Below are 17,967 nucleotides of genomic sequence, written 5' to 3' on the forward strand. Positions count from 1 at the left end.
AGACATACAGGTATTCTATCCTACCTACTGCATACAGAACGGAGAACAATTCCAACAGGATATCAGAGATGCAGAAGAAGAGTATTCATGTGGTGATGATGTATGCTGTGTTGGAGTGCTCAGTCTGCTGAGTAAACTTCCCCTTAATTCTACCATCATGTCCTCATGTTACTGAACCTACTACACTACATATGACACAACCACTGCTCACACTATTAGGACATCTATTCTGACTTACTTCAGCTTCATCAGTTTATATGTGGGATCCACCAGAGCAGCTGAAAGCAGTCCCCCTGCAGAGTCTCCTGGGTGATTGTAGCTCAGGTCCAGCTCTTTCAGGTGGGAGGGGTTTAACCTCAGAGCTGAAGACAGAGCAGCACAGCCCTCCTCTGTGAGCAGACAGCCAGACAGCCTACAGAGAGACACACAACAGCTGTCTAGGTTGGTGTACTGGTGTCAATCATCTTGTAGGACACCCATACATTTGTCCATGACACAAACATTGTGATGAAACATCAGATTTTCACAGTACTTGTTTTACTAAGCTCAGTACAGACCTGACTGAAACAGCTGTACTTACCCCAGTGTGTGTAGTTTACAGTCTGGATCCTCCAGTCCAGCAGACAGCAGTGTAACTCAGCTCAGTACCGACCTGACTGAAACAGCTGTACTTACCCCAGTGTGTGTAGTTTACAGTCTGGATCCTCCAGTCCAGCAGACAGCAGTGTAACTCCTGAGTCCTGCAGGTCATTGTCTCTCAGCTCCAGTTGTTTCAGTTGTGAGTTGGGTGAACTCAGGACTGAGGCCAGATCTGAACAGCAACCCTCTGTCAGACCACACTGACCTAGACTAGAGGGCAGAAGAGCACATGATTAACACATGTTTAAAACATCCACATAATAGCTCATACTGAAGATATTTAACTCACACTAGTGTCTGTATGTTGCAGAGTGGACTGGTTAGTCCAACACAGAGCAGCTCCACTCCTCTGTCTTCCAGGTCATTGTACCTGAGGTCCAGTTCTCTCAGGGGGGAGTTTGGTGTCTGCAGAGCTGAGGTCAGAGTCTCACAGGATTTATATGTGAGGTTACAGTGATCCAGTCTGGAGAGAGGAGATATGTCGATACACTGTTAAATATGCAAAACATTAAGAATAATGAGATGCATTAAGACAATAACAGAAGGACACATTATTAACCAATGTTAACTTTTTACAACCATTTTCATATTTTCATATATTTGTAGTATATGTTTTTACAAGATGAGTGACGAGAAGAGAATCATCCAGCTCATTGGGTCTCTCTCTACACTCCCATATGCCATGTCATGAAATATGCAGACAGACGGATTAAAAGTGTGTTTCCATTGTAATACTTCTGACAGACAACTTCTAACTCCACCCATAACTTTTGGAATTATAGCATTCCCAGAAAGCATGAATTATTGACTCATTGTTAGTTTTACACTTAAGACATGACTGTCGTTGTGCTGTACAATTTGTTAATTTTGTCTCGTGTATTAAACTCTATACATTAGTTTATACTGGATTAATCATATATTTCTGCTAACTATAATTTCATTAGTTATGTTCCAACATTCCCTCCATCTTGTGACCAATATCAGTTCTTTTTAAGTCTTGGTTCCTATAGTTTATATTTTTTATTAAAAACACAAACTAACTCACTCACTCAATATATTTAACCTTAGTTTGATATATTTATCACATTTGATGAATGTTTCTGCATATTTACCAAGATTTTTAAATAATGTTAACATAATAACTACAAATATATAAACACTATAAAGACAGTGGATACTGAAGATATTTAACTCACACTAGTGTCTGTATGTTGCAGAGTGGACTGGTTAGTCCAACACAGAGCAGCTCCACTCCTCTGTCTCTCGGGTCATTGTAGCTGAGGTCCAGTTCTCTCAGGGGGGAGTTTGGTGTCTGCAGAGCTGAGGTCAGAGTCTCACAGGATTCATACGTGAGTTTACAGCCAGCTAGTCTGGAGAGAGGAGATATGTCGATACACTGTTAAATATGCAAAGCTTTAAGAATAATGAGATGCATTAAGACAATAACAGAAGGACATTACTAGACTATGTTAAAAACATACTAACTCACTCAAGATATTTAACCTTAGTTTCATATATTTATCACATCGTATGTTTGTTTCTGTATATTTAACAAGATGTTCAAATAATGTTAAAAACATAGTAACACATAATTACTACAAATATATAAACACTATAAAGACAGTGGATACTGAAGATATTTAACTCACACTAGTGTCTGTATGTTGCAGAGTGGACTGGTTAGTCCAACACAGAGCAGCTCCACTCCTCTGTCTCTCAGGTCATTGTAGCTGAGGTTCAGATCTCTCAGGGGGGAGTTTGGTGTCTGCAGAGCTGAGGCCAGAGTCTCACAGGATTTATATGTCAGTTTACAGCCATCCAGTCTAGAGAGAGTAGATAATCTGTTAGATATACAAATCCTTCATTATAATGATACTGTAAACATCAACTCAATAACATAACTTACAGTGCTCTTTTGCAGGTTTTCACTACCGGCAGCAACCTCTGATAACCTTCCTCTGATGTGTTGTATGGCTTCAGGTCAAACTCCTCCAGCACCTCCTCTGACATCAGTAACAGGTAGGCCAGGGCTGAACATTGGTCAGGTTCTAGTCTTGTTTCGGAAAGAGTTCCTGATCGCAGGGAGGTCTGCATGTCTTCAACTAGAGAGTTGGCACAAAGTTCATTCAGACAGTGAAACAAGTTGATGATCCTTTCTGGTGAGGATTCTCTTTTGATCTTGTATGAAAGGTACCCGACTGTTCTCTTAACTGTTTTCTCATTGGTCTCTGTCGTACATCCTGTCTGTGTCAGAAGGCATCGTAACAGATTCTGATTGGACTCCAGTGAGAGACCCAGAAGGAAGCGGAGGAACAGGTCCAGGTGTCCATTCTCACTCTTCAAGGCCTGGTACACTGCGCTCCTGAGTAAGTCAGACAACTGGATTGACTCATCATCGTAATCCTCAAAATCATCGTAATACTCATAATCATCAGCATCGTAATCATCACCATCATCATTATTGGGGGAGAAAACATTTTCCTTCTTGTCCAGACATGATTCTAAAGCATGCACTGCTGCTAGAAACTCCTGAATGCTCAGATGCACAAAGCTGTAGACCTTCTCTTGGTACAACCCAGATTCTTCTTTAAAGATCTCTGTACACAATGCTGAGTACACTGATGCCTCTGTGACATCAAGGCCACACTCTCTCAGGTCTTCCTCATAGAAGATCAGGTTGCCCTTCTGCAGCTGTTGGAAAGCCAGCTTTGCCAGTTTCAGGATCATCTCTTTGTCTGACTGAGACAGGTCCTTTGGGTTTGTCTCTGTTGCTTTGTTGTACTTCTTGTTCTTCACAATGGTTTGGATGAGCATGAAGTGTGAGTACATCTGGGTCAGAGTTTTGGGGACTTCATCCTTCTCTGCCTCTTTCAGTATCATCTCAAGGACAGTGGCTGATATCCAACAGAAGACTGGCATGTGGCACATGATGTGGAGGCTCCTTGATGTCTTCATGTGTTTGATGATATCATTGGCCAGATTCTGATCTGGGATTTTCTTCCTGAAATACTCCTCCTTCTGTGGATCATTGAACCCTCGTACCTCTGTCACCTGGTCAACACACTCAGGAGGGATCTGATTGGTTGCTGCAGGCCTTGAGGTTATCCAGAGGAGAGCAGAGGGAAGCAGATTCCCCTCGATGAGGTTTGTCAGCAGCACGTCCACTGAGGTTGGCTTCGTGACATCACAGCACTTCTCATTGTTTTTGAAGTCTAGAGGAAGTCGACACTCATCCAGACCATCAAAAATGAAAACAATTTTGGTTTCACCATCTTCAATGCTGTCAATCTCTTTCAGCTCTGGGAAGTAGTGGGAAAGAAGTTGCATCAGACTGTATTGGTCCTTTTTCAGGTTCAGATCACGGAAAGGAAGAGGAAACATGAAATGAACATCCTTATTTTCTTTTCCCTCTGCCCAGTCAAGGATGACCTTCTGCACAGAGACTGTTTTTCCAATGCCAGCGATTCCTTTTGTCAGCACAGTTCTGATAGGTTTGTCTTGTCCAGGTAAAGGCTTGAAGATGTCGTTGCATTTGATTGGTGTCTTTTGTGTGGTTTGTTTCTTGGATGCCATCTCTATCTGTCTAACCTCATGTTTATTATTGAGCCCTCCACTTCCACCCTCTGTGATGTAGAGCTCTGTGTAGATGTCCTTTAACAGACTTTGGTTTCCATAGTGTCCAATTCCTTCAGATATGTGTTGATACTTGTGTTTCAGTTTAGCCTTAATGTCTTGTTGAACTGTCAGCAGAGTTTGACCTGTAGGAAAACAATGAGAGTTGGGACTCATAAGTTTGTGTGTATGTGTTTTATAAGGGCCTTTGTACCGTTCTTTGTAATATTGTATGAAATACAGTCTTACTTCTTCTGTCCAGAAGGTTGTGTGGGATCTTTAATGGATCCTCACTGTCCAAACTCTCCACTTCCTTATTGTCATCTGGAAATGGTTCCTGGCTGAAAGCAGGTGGCTGATCACTCTTCATTGATAGCAGGCTGGTTGTAGGGGACTCTGCTCTGGGCTTCTGGACACTGAACAAAACAGGGAGACAGATCACCTCATCAATATCTCATCAACTTCATTTTAACAACTGTATAATGGACCTTCTGCTGTATAAATCCAGATGTTTCTTTTTAAATGAATCCACAATTGGGAAAACAGCAGCACTGAGTGGTTTCTACTCTGTCTTTTATAAAGCTAGCCATCTTCAGTTAGCTAGCCATCTTCAGTTAGCTAGCCATCTTCAGTTAGCTAGCCATCTTCAGTTAGCTATCCATCTTCAGTTAGCTATCCATCTTCAGTTAGCTATCCATCTTCAGTTAGCTAGCCATCTTCAGTTAGCTAGCCATCTTCAGTTAGCTAGCCATCTTCAGTTAGCTAGCCAGCTTCAGTTAGCTTCACATTCCAGGTCCGGCTTCACCCATACTATGATGGTGTATACTCCCGCTGCTAAGTCTAGTAGGCTTATAACTGTGTGTTGCACATGGCTAGTCGAACTCCAAACTCTTCATTTAGGCAGGTTAACATTTACATTTACATTTAAGTCATTTAGCAGACGCTCTTATCCAGAGCGACTTACAAATTGGTGCATTCACCTTATGATATCCAGTGGAACAACCACTTTACAATAGTGCATCTAAATCTTTTAAGGGGGGGGTTAGAAGGATTACTTTATCCTATCCTAGGTATTCCTTAAAGAGGTGGGGTTTCAGGTGTCTCCGGAAGGTGGTGATTGACTCCGCTGTCCTGGCGTCGTAAGGGGAGCTTGTTCCACCATTGGGGTGCCAGAGCAGCGAACAGTTTTGACTGGGCTGAGCGGGAACTGTGCTTCCTCAGAGGTAGGGGGGCCAGCAGGCCAGAGGTGGATGAACGCAGTGCCCTTGTTTGGCTGTAGGGCCTGATCAGAGCCTGAAGGTATGGAGGTGCCGTTCCCTTCGTAGGCAATCACCATGGTTTTGTAGCGGATGCGAGCTTCAACTGGAAGCCAGTGGAGAGAGCGGAGGAGCGGGGTGACTTGAGAGAACTTGGGAAGGTTGAAAACCAGACGGGCTGCGGCGTTCTGGATGAGTTGTAGGGGTTTAATGGCGCAGGCAGGGAGCCCAGCCAACAGCGAGTTGCAGTAATCCAGACGGGAGATGACAAGTGCCTGGATTAGGACCTGCGCCGCTTCCTGTGTGAGGCAGGGTCGTACTCTGCGAATGTTGTAGAGCATGAACCTACAGGATCGGGTCACCGCCTTGATGTTAGTGGAGAACGACAGGGTGTTGTCCAGGATCACGCCAAGGTTCTTAGCACTCTGGGAGGAGGACACAAGGGAGTTGTCAACCGTGATGGCGAGATCATGGAACGGGCAGTCCTTCCCCGGGAGGAAGAGCAGCTCCGTCTTGCCGAGGTTCAGCTTGAGCTGGTGATCTGTCATCCACACTGATATGTCTGACAGACATGCAGAAATGCGATTCGCCGCCTGGTTATCAGAAGGGGGAAAGGAGAAGATTAATTGTGTGTCGTCTGCATAGCAATGATAGGAGAGACCATGTGAGGATATGACAGAGCCAAGTGACTTGGTGTATAGCGAGAATAGGAGAGGGCCTAGAACAGAGCCCTGGGGGACACCAGTGGTGAGAGCGCATGGTGCGGAGACAGATTCTCGCCATGCCACCTGGTAGGAGCGACCTGTCAGGTAGGACGCAATCCAAGCGTGGGCCGCGCCGGAGATGCCCAACTCGGAGAGGGTGGAGAGGAGGATCTGATGGTTCACAGTATCAAAGGCAGCAGATAGGTCTAGAAGGATGAGAGCAGAGGAGAGAGAGTTAGCTTTAGCAGTGCGGAGAGCCTCTTTGACACAGAGAAGAGCAGTCTCAGTTGAATGCCCAGTCTTGAAACCTGACTGATTAGGATCAAGAAGGTCATTCTGAGAGAGATAGCAGGAGAGCTGGCCAAGGACGGCACGTTCAAGAGTTTTGGAGAGAAAAGAAAGAAGGGATACTGGTCTATAGTTGTTGACATCGGAGGGATCGAGTGTAGGTTTTTTCAGAAGGGGTGCAACTCTCGCTCTCTTGAAGACGGAAGGGACGTAGCCAGCGGTCAAGGATGAGTTGATGAGCGAGGTGAGGAAGGGGAGAAGGTCTCCGGAAATGGTCTGGAGAAGAGAGGAGGGGATAGGGTCAAGTGGGCAGGTTGTTGGGCGGCCGGCCGTCACAAGACGCGAGATTTCATCTGGAGAGAGAGGGGAGAAAGAGGTCAATGCACAGGGTAGGGCATTGTGAGCAGGACCAGCGGTGTCGTTTGACTTAGCAAACGAGGATCGGATATCGTCAATCCTTCTTTTCAAAATGGTTGACGAAGTCATCCGCAGAGAGGGAGGAGGGGGGAGAGGGGGAGGAGGATTCAGGAGGGAGGAGAAGGTAGCAAAGAGCTTCCCTAGGGTTAGAGGCAGATGCTTGGAATTTAGAGTGGTAGAAAGTGGCTTTAGCAGCAGAGACAGAAGACGAGAATGTAGAGAGGAGGGAGTGAAAGGATGCCAGGTCCGCAGGGAGGCGAGTTTTCTTCCATTTCCGCTCGGCTGCCCGGAGCCCTGTTCTGTGAGCTCGTAGTGAGTCGTCGAGCCACGGAGCAGGAGGGGAGGACCGAGCCGGCCTGGAGGATAGGGGACAGAGAAAATCAAAGGATGCAGAAAGGGAGGAGAGGAGGGTTGAGGAGGCAGAATCAGGAGATAGGTTGGAGAAGGTTTGAGCAGAGGGAAGAGATGATAGGATGGAAGAGGAGAGAGTAGCAGGAGAGAGAGAGCGAAGGTTGGGACGGCGCAATACCATCCAAGTAGGGGCAGAGTGAGAAGTGTTGGATGAGAGCGAGAGGGAAAAGGATACAAGGTAGTGGTCGGAGATTTGGAGGGGAGTTGCAATGAGATTAGTGGAAGAACAGCATCTAGTAAAGATGAGGTCAAGCATATTGCCTGCCTTGTGAGTAGGGGGGGAAGGTGAGAGGGTGAGGTCAAAAGAGGAGAGGAGTGGAAAGAAGGAGGCAGAGAGGAATGAGTCAAAGGTAGACGTGGGGAAGTTAAAGTCACCCAGAACTGTGAGAGGTGAGCCATCCTCAGGAAAGGAACTTATCAAGGCGTCAAGCTCATTGATGAACTCTCCAAGGGAACCTGGAGGGCGATAAATGATAAGGATGTTAAGCTTGAAAGGGCTGGTAACTGTGACAGCATGGAATTCAAATGAGGAGATAGACAGATGGGTCAGGGGAGAAAGAGAGAATGTCCACTTGGGAGAGATGAGGATTCCAGTGCCACCACCCCGCTGGCTCGATGCTCTAGGGGTATGCGAGAACACGTGGGCAGACGAAGAGAGAGCAGTAGGAGTAGCAGTGTTATCTGTGGTAATCCATGTTTCCGTCAGCGTCAGGAAGTCTAGGGACTGGAGGGTAGCATAGGCTGAGATGAACTCAGCCTTGTTGGCTGCAGACCGGCAGTTCTAGAGGCTGCCGGAGACCTGGAACTCCACGTGGGTCGTGCGCGCTGGGACCACAAGGTTAGAGTGGCAGCGGCCACGCGGTGTGAAGCGTTTGTATGGCCTGTGCAGAGAGTAGAGAACAGGGATAGACAGACACATAGTTGACAAGCTACAGAAGTGTTGTTTCTTGTATTATTGTCTCTTGTGTCTTTAGAGAACTGTTTCACTTTGATATACTTTTTCTTCTGTCCTGATTTTCTCTTTCTTTTCTTCTGTTAACTAGATATTCTTTGTTGTTCTTAACTCAGGGCTAACTCCACTTATCCTGAATGAAGTGTCTGAGCCACTAGTTGAGGACCAATGAAATCAGATACCCTTCCTCTCACACAGATTTGGTCATCCTCCCATTCATTTGAGGAAGATAACCGATTTAAAGATTGCAGAGCTATATGATTAATACATTGACATGATTGGTTGACGGTAGGTGGGGGCGGGAGGTACTGTATAAACACAAACTCACTTCCTTGACAACAGCTCTGCACTGCTCCTCGAAGAACAGGAAGTATGAACGCACTGACTTCTGCAGAGGTCGTATCACCGTAAAATGCTGCACGGCAAATGCAGACGTCAGATTGACCATGCAGAGCCTTTATTTTTGTATTTAACCTTTATTTAACTAGGCAAGTCAGCGGTGTTGCAATCTACTGCAGAGATAGCTTGCAGAGTTCTGTCTTACTATCCAGGTCTGTACCCAAACAATTCGAGTTCCTACTTTTAAAAATCCAACTTTCCAGAAACAAGTCTCTCACTGTTGCCGCTTGCTATAGACCACCCTCTGCCCCCAGCTGTGCTCTAGACACCATATGTGAACTGATTGCCCCCATCTATCTTCAGAGCTCGTGCTGCTAGGTGACCTAAACTGGGACATGCTTAACACCCCAGCCATCCTACAATCTAAGCTTGATGCCCTCAATCTCACACAAATTATCAGTGAACCTACCAGGTACAACCCCAAATCTGTAAACACGGGCACCCTCATAGATATTATCCTAAACAACTTGCCCTCCAAATACACCTCTGCTGTTTTCAACCAAGATCTCAGCGATCACTGCCTCATTGCCTGCATCCGTAATGGGTCTGCGGTCACACGACCACCCCTCATTACTGTCAAACGCTGCCTAAAACACTTCAGCAAGCAGGCCTTTCTAATCGACCTGGCCCGGGTATCCTGGAATGATATTGACCTAATCCCGGTAGTAGAGGATGCCTGGTTATTCTTCAAAAGTGCCTTCCTCACCATCTTAAATAAGCATGCCCCATTCAAAAAATGTAGAACAAGGAACAGATATAGCACTTTGTTCACTCCAGACCTGACTGCCCTCGACCAGCACAAAAACATCCTGTGGCATTCTGCATTAGCCCCCATGATATGCAACTTTTCAGGGAAGTTAGGAACCAATATACACAGGCAGTTAGGAAAGCTAAGGCTAGCTTTTCAAGCAGAAATGTGCATCCTGTAGCACAAACTCAAAAAAGTTCTGGGACACTGTAAAGTCCATGGAGAATAAGAGCACCTCCTCCCAGCTGCCCACTGCACTGAGGCTAGGAAACACTGTCACCACCGATAAATCCACTGTAATTGAGAATTTCAATAAGCATTTTTCTACAGCTGGCCATGCTTTCCACCTGGCTACCGCTACCCCGGCCAACTGCACTGCACCCCCCCACAGCAACTCGCCCAAGCCTCCCCCATTTCTCCTTCACCCAAATCCAGATAGCTGATGTTCTGAAAGAGCGGCAAAATCTGGACCCCTACAAATCAGCCGAGCTAGACAATCTGGACCCTCTCTTTCTAAAACTATCTGCCGAAATTGTTGCAACCCCTATTACTAGCCTGTTCAACCTCTCTTTCATATCATCTGAGATTCCCAGAGATTGGAAAGCTGCCACGATCATCGCCCTCTTCAAAGGGGGTGACACTCTAAACCCAAACTGCTACAGACCTATATCTATCCTATCCTACCCTGCCTTTCTAAGGTCTTTGAAAGCCAAGTTAACAAACAGATTACCAACCATTTCGAATACCGCTATACCTTCTCTGCTATGCAATCTGGTTTCAGGAGCTGGTCATGGGTGCACCTCAGCCACGCTCGTGGTCCTAAACGATATAATAACCGCCATCGATAAGAGACATTACTGTGCAGCCGTATTCATCGACCTGGCCAAGGCTTTCGACTCTGTGAATCACCACATTCTTATCGGCAGACTCAACAGCCTTGGTTTCTCAGATGACTGCCTTGCTTGGCTGACCAACTACTTCTCTGATAGAGTTCAGTGTGTCAAATCGGAGGGCCTGTTGTCCGGACCTCTGGCAGTCTCTATGGGGGTGCCACAGGGTTTAATTCTCGGGCCGACTCTCTTCTCTGTATACATCAATGATGTCGCTATTGCTGCTGGTGATTCTCTGATCCACCTCTACGCAGACGACACCATTCTGTATACTTCTGGCCCTTCCTTGGACACTGTGTTAACAAACCTCCAGACGAGCTTCAATGCCTTTCAACTCTCCTTCCGTGGCCTCCAACTGCTCTTAAATGCAAGTAAAACTAAATGCATGCTCTTCAACCAGTCGCTGCCCGCACCTGCCCGCCCATCCAGCATCAGTACTTCTGACGCTTCTGACTTAGAATACGTGGACAACTACAAATACCTAGGTGTCTGGTTAGACTGTAAACTCTCCTTCCAGACTCACATTAAGCATCACCAATCCAAAATTAAATCTAGAATCGGCTTCCTATTTCGCAACAAAGCATCCTTCACTCATGCTGCCAAACATACCCTCGTAAAACTGACCATCCTACCGATCCTCGACTTCGGCGATGTCATTTACAAAATAGCCTCCAACACTCTACTCAACAAATTGGATACAGTCTATGACAGTGCCATCCGTTTTGTCACCAAAGCCCCATATACTACCCACCATCGGAACTAGAAGCAAAGCATTTCGAACACTTGCATTAACACCTGCTAACATGTGTATGTGACAAATACATTTGATTTGATTTGATTTTACCATTGCGACCTGTACGCTCTTGTTGGCTGGCCCTCGCTTCATACTCGTCGCCAAACCCACTGGCTCCAGGTCATCTACAAGTCTTTGCTAGGTAAAGCCCCGCCTTATCTCAGCTCACTGGTCACCATAGCAGCACCCACCCGTAGCACGTGCTCCAGCAAGTATATCTCACTGGTCACCCTCAAAGCCAATTTTTCCTTCCAGTTCTCTGCTGCCAAAGACTGGAACGAACTGCAAAAATCACTGAAGCTGGAGACACATATCTCCCTCACTAGCTTTAAGCACCAGCTGTCAGAGCAGCTCACAGATCACTGCACCTGTACATAGCCCACCTGTAAATAGCCCATCCAACTACCTCATCCCCATACTGTATTTATTTATTTATCTTGCTCCTTTTGCACCCCAGTATCTCTACTTGCACATTCATCTTCTGCAAATCTACCATTCTAGTGTTTAATTGCTATATTGTAATTACTGCGCCACCATGGCCTATTTATTGCCTTAACTCCGTTATCCTACCTCATTTGCACACACTGTATATAGCCTTTTTCTACTGTACTGTATGTTTGTTTATTCCATGTGTAACTCTGTGTTGTTGTATGTGTCGATCTGCTTTGCTTTGTCTTGGCCAGGTCGCCGTTGTAAATGAGAACTTGTTCTCAACTTGCCTACCTGGTTAAATAAAGGTGAAATAAAAAATAAATAAAAAATAACAAATTCTTATTTACAATGAAAGCCTACCAAAACCTTCTATGTTCGACTAGCAATGTGCCTCATTCACAAGCAGTTAAAAGCCTGCTAGAGTGAAAAGGCTTTGCGTGGTCAATCCGCCGTCTGCATTGACCAGAAGACAGGGCATTCATACTTCTTCACTTTGCTGAGTAGAGCAGAGCTGTTGATCAGGAAGTTTAAACCTCCCGCCTCCACCTACCATCAACCAATCATGTCAATGCGGAGCTATACGGAGCCATACAAAGCTCAATTTGGCCTCCAAGCCTATGGAGGCTCCACAATTGCTTAACTGATCAAATCAAATGTATTTATAAAGCCCTTCTTACATCAGCTGATATCTCAAAGTGCTGTACAGAAACCCAGCCTAAAACCCCAAACAGCAAGTAATGCAGGTGTAGAAGCACGGTGGCTAGGAAAAACTCCCTAGAAAGGCCAGAACCTAGGAAGAAACCTAGAGAGGAACCAGGCTGTGAGGGGTGGCCAGTCCTCTTCTGGCTGATCCTCCGAACCGTATACCACATTGCCAGATCAAGCAGAAATTGGCTTTAATAGCGACAGGCGGGTGAGCAATTTCCACCGTCGTAGTATGGATGAAGCTTGACCTGGAATGTGACGCTAACTGAAGCTGGCTAACTGAAGCGGGCTAACTGAAGCTGGCTAACGGAAGCTGGCTAACTGAAGCTGGCTAGCTGAAGCTGGCAAACTGAAGCGGTCTAACTGAAGCGGGCTAACGGAAGCTGGCTAACTGAAGCTGGCTAGCTGAAGCTGGCTAAGGCGGTCTAACTGAAGCGGGCTAACGGAAGCTGGCTAACTGAAGCTGAGAAGGCTAAAGCGGTCTAATGGGGGTGACGGAAGCTGGCTAATGGAAGCTGGCTAACTGAAGCTGGCTAACTGAAGCTGGCTAGCTTTATAAATGCCTGAGTAGATGTAGCTGTAGCTTGCTTCGTAGTGTAACACTTAGGTTTGTTCTGAAGGATTCGTTGCCATAGAGATGTACCTGGCTAAAAGATGAGACACTCGTGGTACTGGGTATCCCGAGTTGAACTCAGAGCAGTGGCATGTGTTCATGGATGGCAAAAAAATACAAAAAATAAAACCATTGATCTTACGTCTCTCTGCGTTTCATAATGTTCCTTCAATTCACAAGAGGCTGAATGTATCTCATAGGAGAAGGCATCTGAGTGAGCGAAACAGCGCCCCCTCTGTCTCTAAACATGTAGGACATCTATTCAATTAAATTCAAGGGGCTTTATTGGCATGGGAAACATATGTTTACATTGCCAAAGCAAGTGAAATAGATAATAAACAAAAGTGAAATAATCAATAAAAAATGAACAGTAAACATTACACTCACACGTTTCAAAGGAATGGACATTTTAAATGTCATATTATGGCTATGTACAGTGTTATAACAATGTACAAATGGTTAATGTACAAAAGGGAAAATAAATAAACATGAATATGGGTTGTATTTACAATGGTGTTTGTTCTTCACTGGTTGACCTTTTCTTGTGGCAACAGGTCACAAATCTTGCTGCTGTGATGGCACACTGTGGTATTTCACCCAGAAGATATGGAAGTTCATCAAAATTGGATTTGTTTTGGAATTCTTTGTGGGTCTTTGTAATCTGAGGGAAATATGTGTCTCTAATATGGTCATACATTTGGCAGGTTAGGAAGGGCAGCTCAGTTTCCACCTCATTTTGTGGGCAGTGTGCACAAAGCCTGTTTTCACTTGAGAGCCAGGTCTGCCTATGGCAGCCTCTCAATAGCAAGGCCATGCTCACTGACTCTGTACATAGTCAAAGCTTTCCTTAATTTTGGGTCAGTCGCGGTGGTCAGGTATTCTGCCACTGTGTACTCTGTAGCATTGAAGACAAGGGAAGCCAGAGAGCATCTGGCATTCCTTGACAAAAAGAGTATACAAAAATTACCTCGTTGTGGCTTGCTTGCCAGCTAGGTAAATCTTGCCCTATCCTAAATTAATCCATGGATGGAGATAGGGATTTGGACTTGTGGTTGTACTTAATTCTCCGTAATGGCTAATGATTATAACGGCGATTCTGATCCAACCATTCATTCATTAAAGTGGGTACTGTGTGACAGAGTGATAGACTGTTTTGTCAACATGAAAGACAGGAGGATGGCATTTGTGTTTCTTTACAAGTAGGGTGAGTCAACATTATCTTTCTACTTCCACACACACAGCCACATCATATTTAGCTTATGTTGATTGGACTAAATTATTTTTGGTTGAACTGGTGTTGGAACAGTGGAGGCAGCTCCTGTTTTCTTTGTGACTTGCTGTAACTCTCTGTGGTTCTAAATCAATAGTTGTTCAGTGGTCAGAAAATGTCAGAAACATTAACTTGACCATGCTGTAGGTCATGTAACTGTTTGTTACATGCAATATGCTTTGTGGATTTCACTGGACAGAGGTTTCTATCCGGTTTTGTGATAAAACAAAGGTGTGGTTGAATTTATTCTGCCACTGTGTCTTATTGTCTAGGCCTTTAGTCCTATATATCACGGTGTCTTATTGTCTAGGCCTTTAGTCCTATATATCACTGTGTCTTATTGTCTCAGGCTTTAGTCCTATATATCACTGTGTCTTATTGTCTCAGCCTTTAGTCCTATATATCACTGTGTCTTATTGTCTCAGCCTTTAGTCCTATATATCACTGTGTCTTATTGTCTCAGCCTTTAGTCCTATATATCACAGTGTCTTATTGTCTAGGCCTTTAGTCCTATATATCAGTGTGTCTTATTGTCTCAGCCTTTAGTCCTATATATCACAGTGTCTTATTGTCTAGGCCTTTAGTCCTATATATCACGGTGTCTTATTGTCTCAGCCTTTAGTCCTATATATCACTGTGTCTTATTGTCTCAGCCTTTAGTCCTATATATCACTGTGTCTTATTGTCTAGGCCTTTAGTCCTATATATCACAGTGTCTTATTGTCTCAGCCTTTAGTCCTATATATCACAGTGTCTTATTGTCTAGGCCTTTAGTCCTATATATCAGTGTGTCTTATTGTCTCAGCCTTTAGTCCTATATATCACAGTGTCTTATTGTCTAGGCCTTTAGTCCTATATATCACTGTGTCTTATTGTCTCAGCCTTTAGTCCTATATATCACGGTGTCTTATTGTCTAGACCTTTAGTCCTATATATCACGGTGTCAAGGCATATGAATTAACAGGTTATAGAGCACACAATGAAATGATCACAACACATGGGTTTTAATATGGCTGCCTCCCCCAGTGATTTTACCCACGCACCGCTACTGATTCAGAGTTGACCACATTTGACTCTCTAACTCCTCATATCTGATGAACAGTGATTTGTTGACACCGGAGGGAGAAGAGCATCCGGCAGCGTGTGCAACGATGTCCGAGAGGGAAAGAAAACTGTGTTTGTTGTTTGTAGTAACATCTTTGTTGTTGTAACATCCCAAACGGATGGTTTCACCGTTAAGGAATCTAGCTTTAAGAGAACTGTATATATTTACAATTAATCGCTTACCTCTTAGAACTGGTGTCTTGAGTCATTTTAGAGGCAGTGGTCCCCTCCCCTTTCTCCCCAGAGAGAGTTATAGAGGCAGTGGTCTCCTCCTCTCTCTCCCCAGAGAGACTTGTTTTAGAGGCAGTGGTCTCCTCCTCTCTCTCCCCAGAGAGACTTGTTATAGAGGCAGTGGTCCCCTCCTCTCTCTCCCCAGAGAGACTCAGTTTTAGAGGCAGTGGTCTCCTCCTCTCTCTCCCCAGAGAGACTCATTTTAGAGGCAGTGGTCCCCTCCTCTCTCTCCCCAGAGAGACTTGTTTTAGAGGCAGTGGTCTCCTCCTCTCTCTCCCCAGAGAGACTCATTTTAGATGTAAGTCACAGCTCACTCAGCTACAATAAGAAATAACAGAACAGTCAATATTTCTGAACATTGAAGAACCAATAACAATGACAACACTTTTACGGTCTGTGGTCAGAGTTTAAACAGAGACTTCATCTTGCATTTAAACATTTACAGTCCAATATGTTATTACTTTGACCTGGATCTCCATTAGCTAGTCTACCTGGTTGGATCCCCTCAGTCCATAACAACAGCTGTCTACATGGGCTCCACACACAACTAAAATACATTATAGACATCTACTTTACATTGAAAGATGGTAGTAGACATTATAATGTGCAATCAATCGCCTATACAACAACTCTATACCTCATAGCCTATAACATAAAATATTAATTAGGCTAATCAATATAAATCAACATAAAAGCCTAAAATTATTATTCTTGAAAGTTGAAATCAGTATTGTAATAACTTTACAATTCTGCGGATGTTTAACCCCTAAATCACCTCTCTCTAAAAATAGTCTAAGTTCTCAAACACTTTTCTATAATAAATTGTAAAAGGCTACAAACCTCAAACATGTTTCTTCGGCCGTTATTTCTCTACTTCCTTATAAAATGTTGGCTACTTCCCATTTCAACACAGTCGACGCGTTCAACACGTATAGTTTTATATTATATGTTCATATTTATGAAACATTAAGTCCCCAAACCCAGACGACGCTGGGCCAAATTGTGCGCCGCCCTATGGGTCTCCTGATCACGGACAGTTACAGCCCGCGATCGAACCCGGCTATGTATTGATGCAGTGTCTTAGACCGCTGCGCTACTCGGGAGCTTAAGTTAAAACAGCTGACAGATATTTATTCCTTACCCTTTAAGAGAATACAGCCTACACACCATCGTTTCTTGTTCTGGTTTAGTAGTAGCCTACAAGGTGACACGCATTGCTTTGTTATGCAAGAAAATGTCCAAAAATTGACACATTGGTTTGTCTGGCAAGTCCGTTTGATTGTGCAGAGCGGTAATACTAAAAGGGAAAAGTAATTCAGAGCTGGACCGACTTTTGGAAACCCTGATTTAGTCAACATTTACATCGTTTATGTGCCAATTGTTGCATGTCACTTTTACTTGACCGACTTGACGAGACGGAATAGTTTCTTTAGCGACAGATTTACAAAATTCCGACGCACGTCGTCTTTCAGGAATTGAAACAACGCAAAGTGTCGACTGTGTTGGGGATCATCGGATAGCAAATCACGATAATGTGCAATCAATCACCTATAACAACAACTCACTACCTCATAGCCTATAACATCACATATTAATTAGGCTAATCAATGTAAATCAACATTAAAGCCTAAAATGATTATTCTTGAAAGTTGAAATCAGTATTGTAATAACTTTACAATTCTGCGGATGTTTAACCCCCTAAATCACCTCTCTCTACAATAGTCTAACTTCTCAAACACTTTTCTATTTTAAATTGTAAAAGGCTACAAACCTCAAACATGTTTCTTCGGCCGTTATTTCTCTACTTCCTTATAAAATGTTGGCTACTTCCCATTTCAACACAGTCGACGCGTTCAACACGTATAGGTTTTTTTATATTATATGTTGATATTGATGTCATATAAAGTCTTCATACACTTCATGCAGGTGTTCAGCCCATAAATTCATATTGTATCTGGTAAAACTGGATTTGTATTAATGTGATGTGATTGAGTGATGTTTTGCAGTGCTACCAGCAGAGGGCAGTGGGACAACAACCAGGTTCGGCAGAAGGACGCTGGACGGGTCATATCTGTGTTGTTATGGTAACATGATAGGATGGGGAACCAATGATAGACAATGATTCTGCAGAACCCAAAACAGACTGATTATAATGTATAGTATATGATGTTACATTGAACTAATCACATTTATTAAAGACCAACTCACAGAGACACATAAATACATTCCATAACTTTTCATTTTATTTATTGAAAATGTATTTGACAGGGATTCTGCACATCAATCAACATTTCTGTAAATGTGACAGATTTAGCCAGCTAGCTAGTTTTCAACTGTAGTCCCTGGGCTGGTAGATAAACATTTTAATAAAAACTAAATAAATGTTTTTGCCCTAACACAACTGATTCTACTAATCAAAGGCTTGATGATAATTAGTTAATTAGTTTAATCTAAGGTGTTCGTTCTCGGGTAAAAACTAAAACATGCAGCCCTTTGGGGTCCC

General features: G+C 44.1%; 1 protein-coding gene across 1 annotated transcript in view; it reads right to left on the reverse strand.

Annotated features, from left to right (window-relative positions):
• Positions 1 to 15,474, reverse strand: part of LOC106597344 (uncharacterized) — a 28,393-nt gene extending 12,919 nt beyond the window's left edge. Inside the window, exons 1-6 of the mRNA XM_045713052.1 lie at positions 15,417 to 15,474; positions 4,501 to 4,667; positions 2,546 to 4,397; positions 2,289 to 2,462; positions 676 to 849; positions 239 to 412 (exon numbers count right to left, since the gene is read on the reverse strand). Coding sequence (XP_045569008.1) covers positions 239 to 412; positions 676 to 849; positions 2,289 to 2,462; positions 2,546 to 4,397; positions 4,501 to 4,667; positions 15,417 to 15,442 — 2,567 coding nt within the window. The 5' untranslated portion in view covers positions 15,443 to 15,474. The remainder of the gene's footprint in view (positions 1 to 238; positions 413 to 675; positions 850 to 2,288; positions 2,463 to 2,545; positions 4,398 to 4,500; positions 4,668 to 15,416) is intronic.
• Between the last annotated feature and the right edge of the window lie 2,493 nt (positions 15,475 to 17,967).

Source organism: Salmo salar, unplaced genomic scaffold, assembly GCF_905237065.1.
Source record: "Salmo salar unplaced genomic scaffold, Ssal_v3.1, whole genome shotgun sequence".
Lineage (NCBI taxonomy): Eukaryota > Metazoa > Chordata > Actinopteri > Salmoniformes > Salmonidae > Salmo > Salmo salar.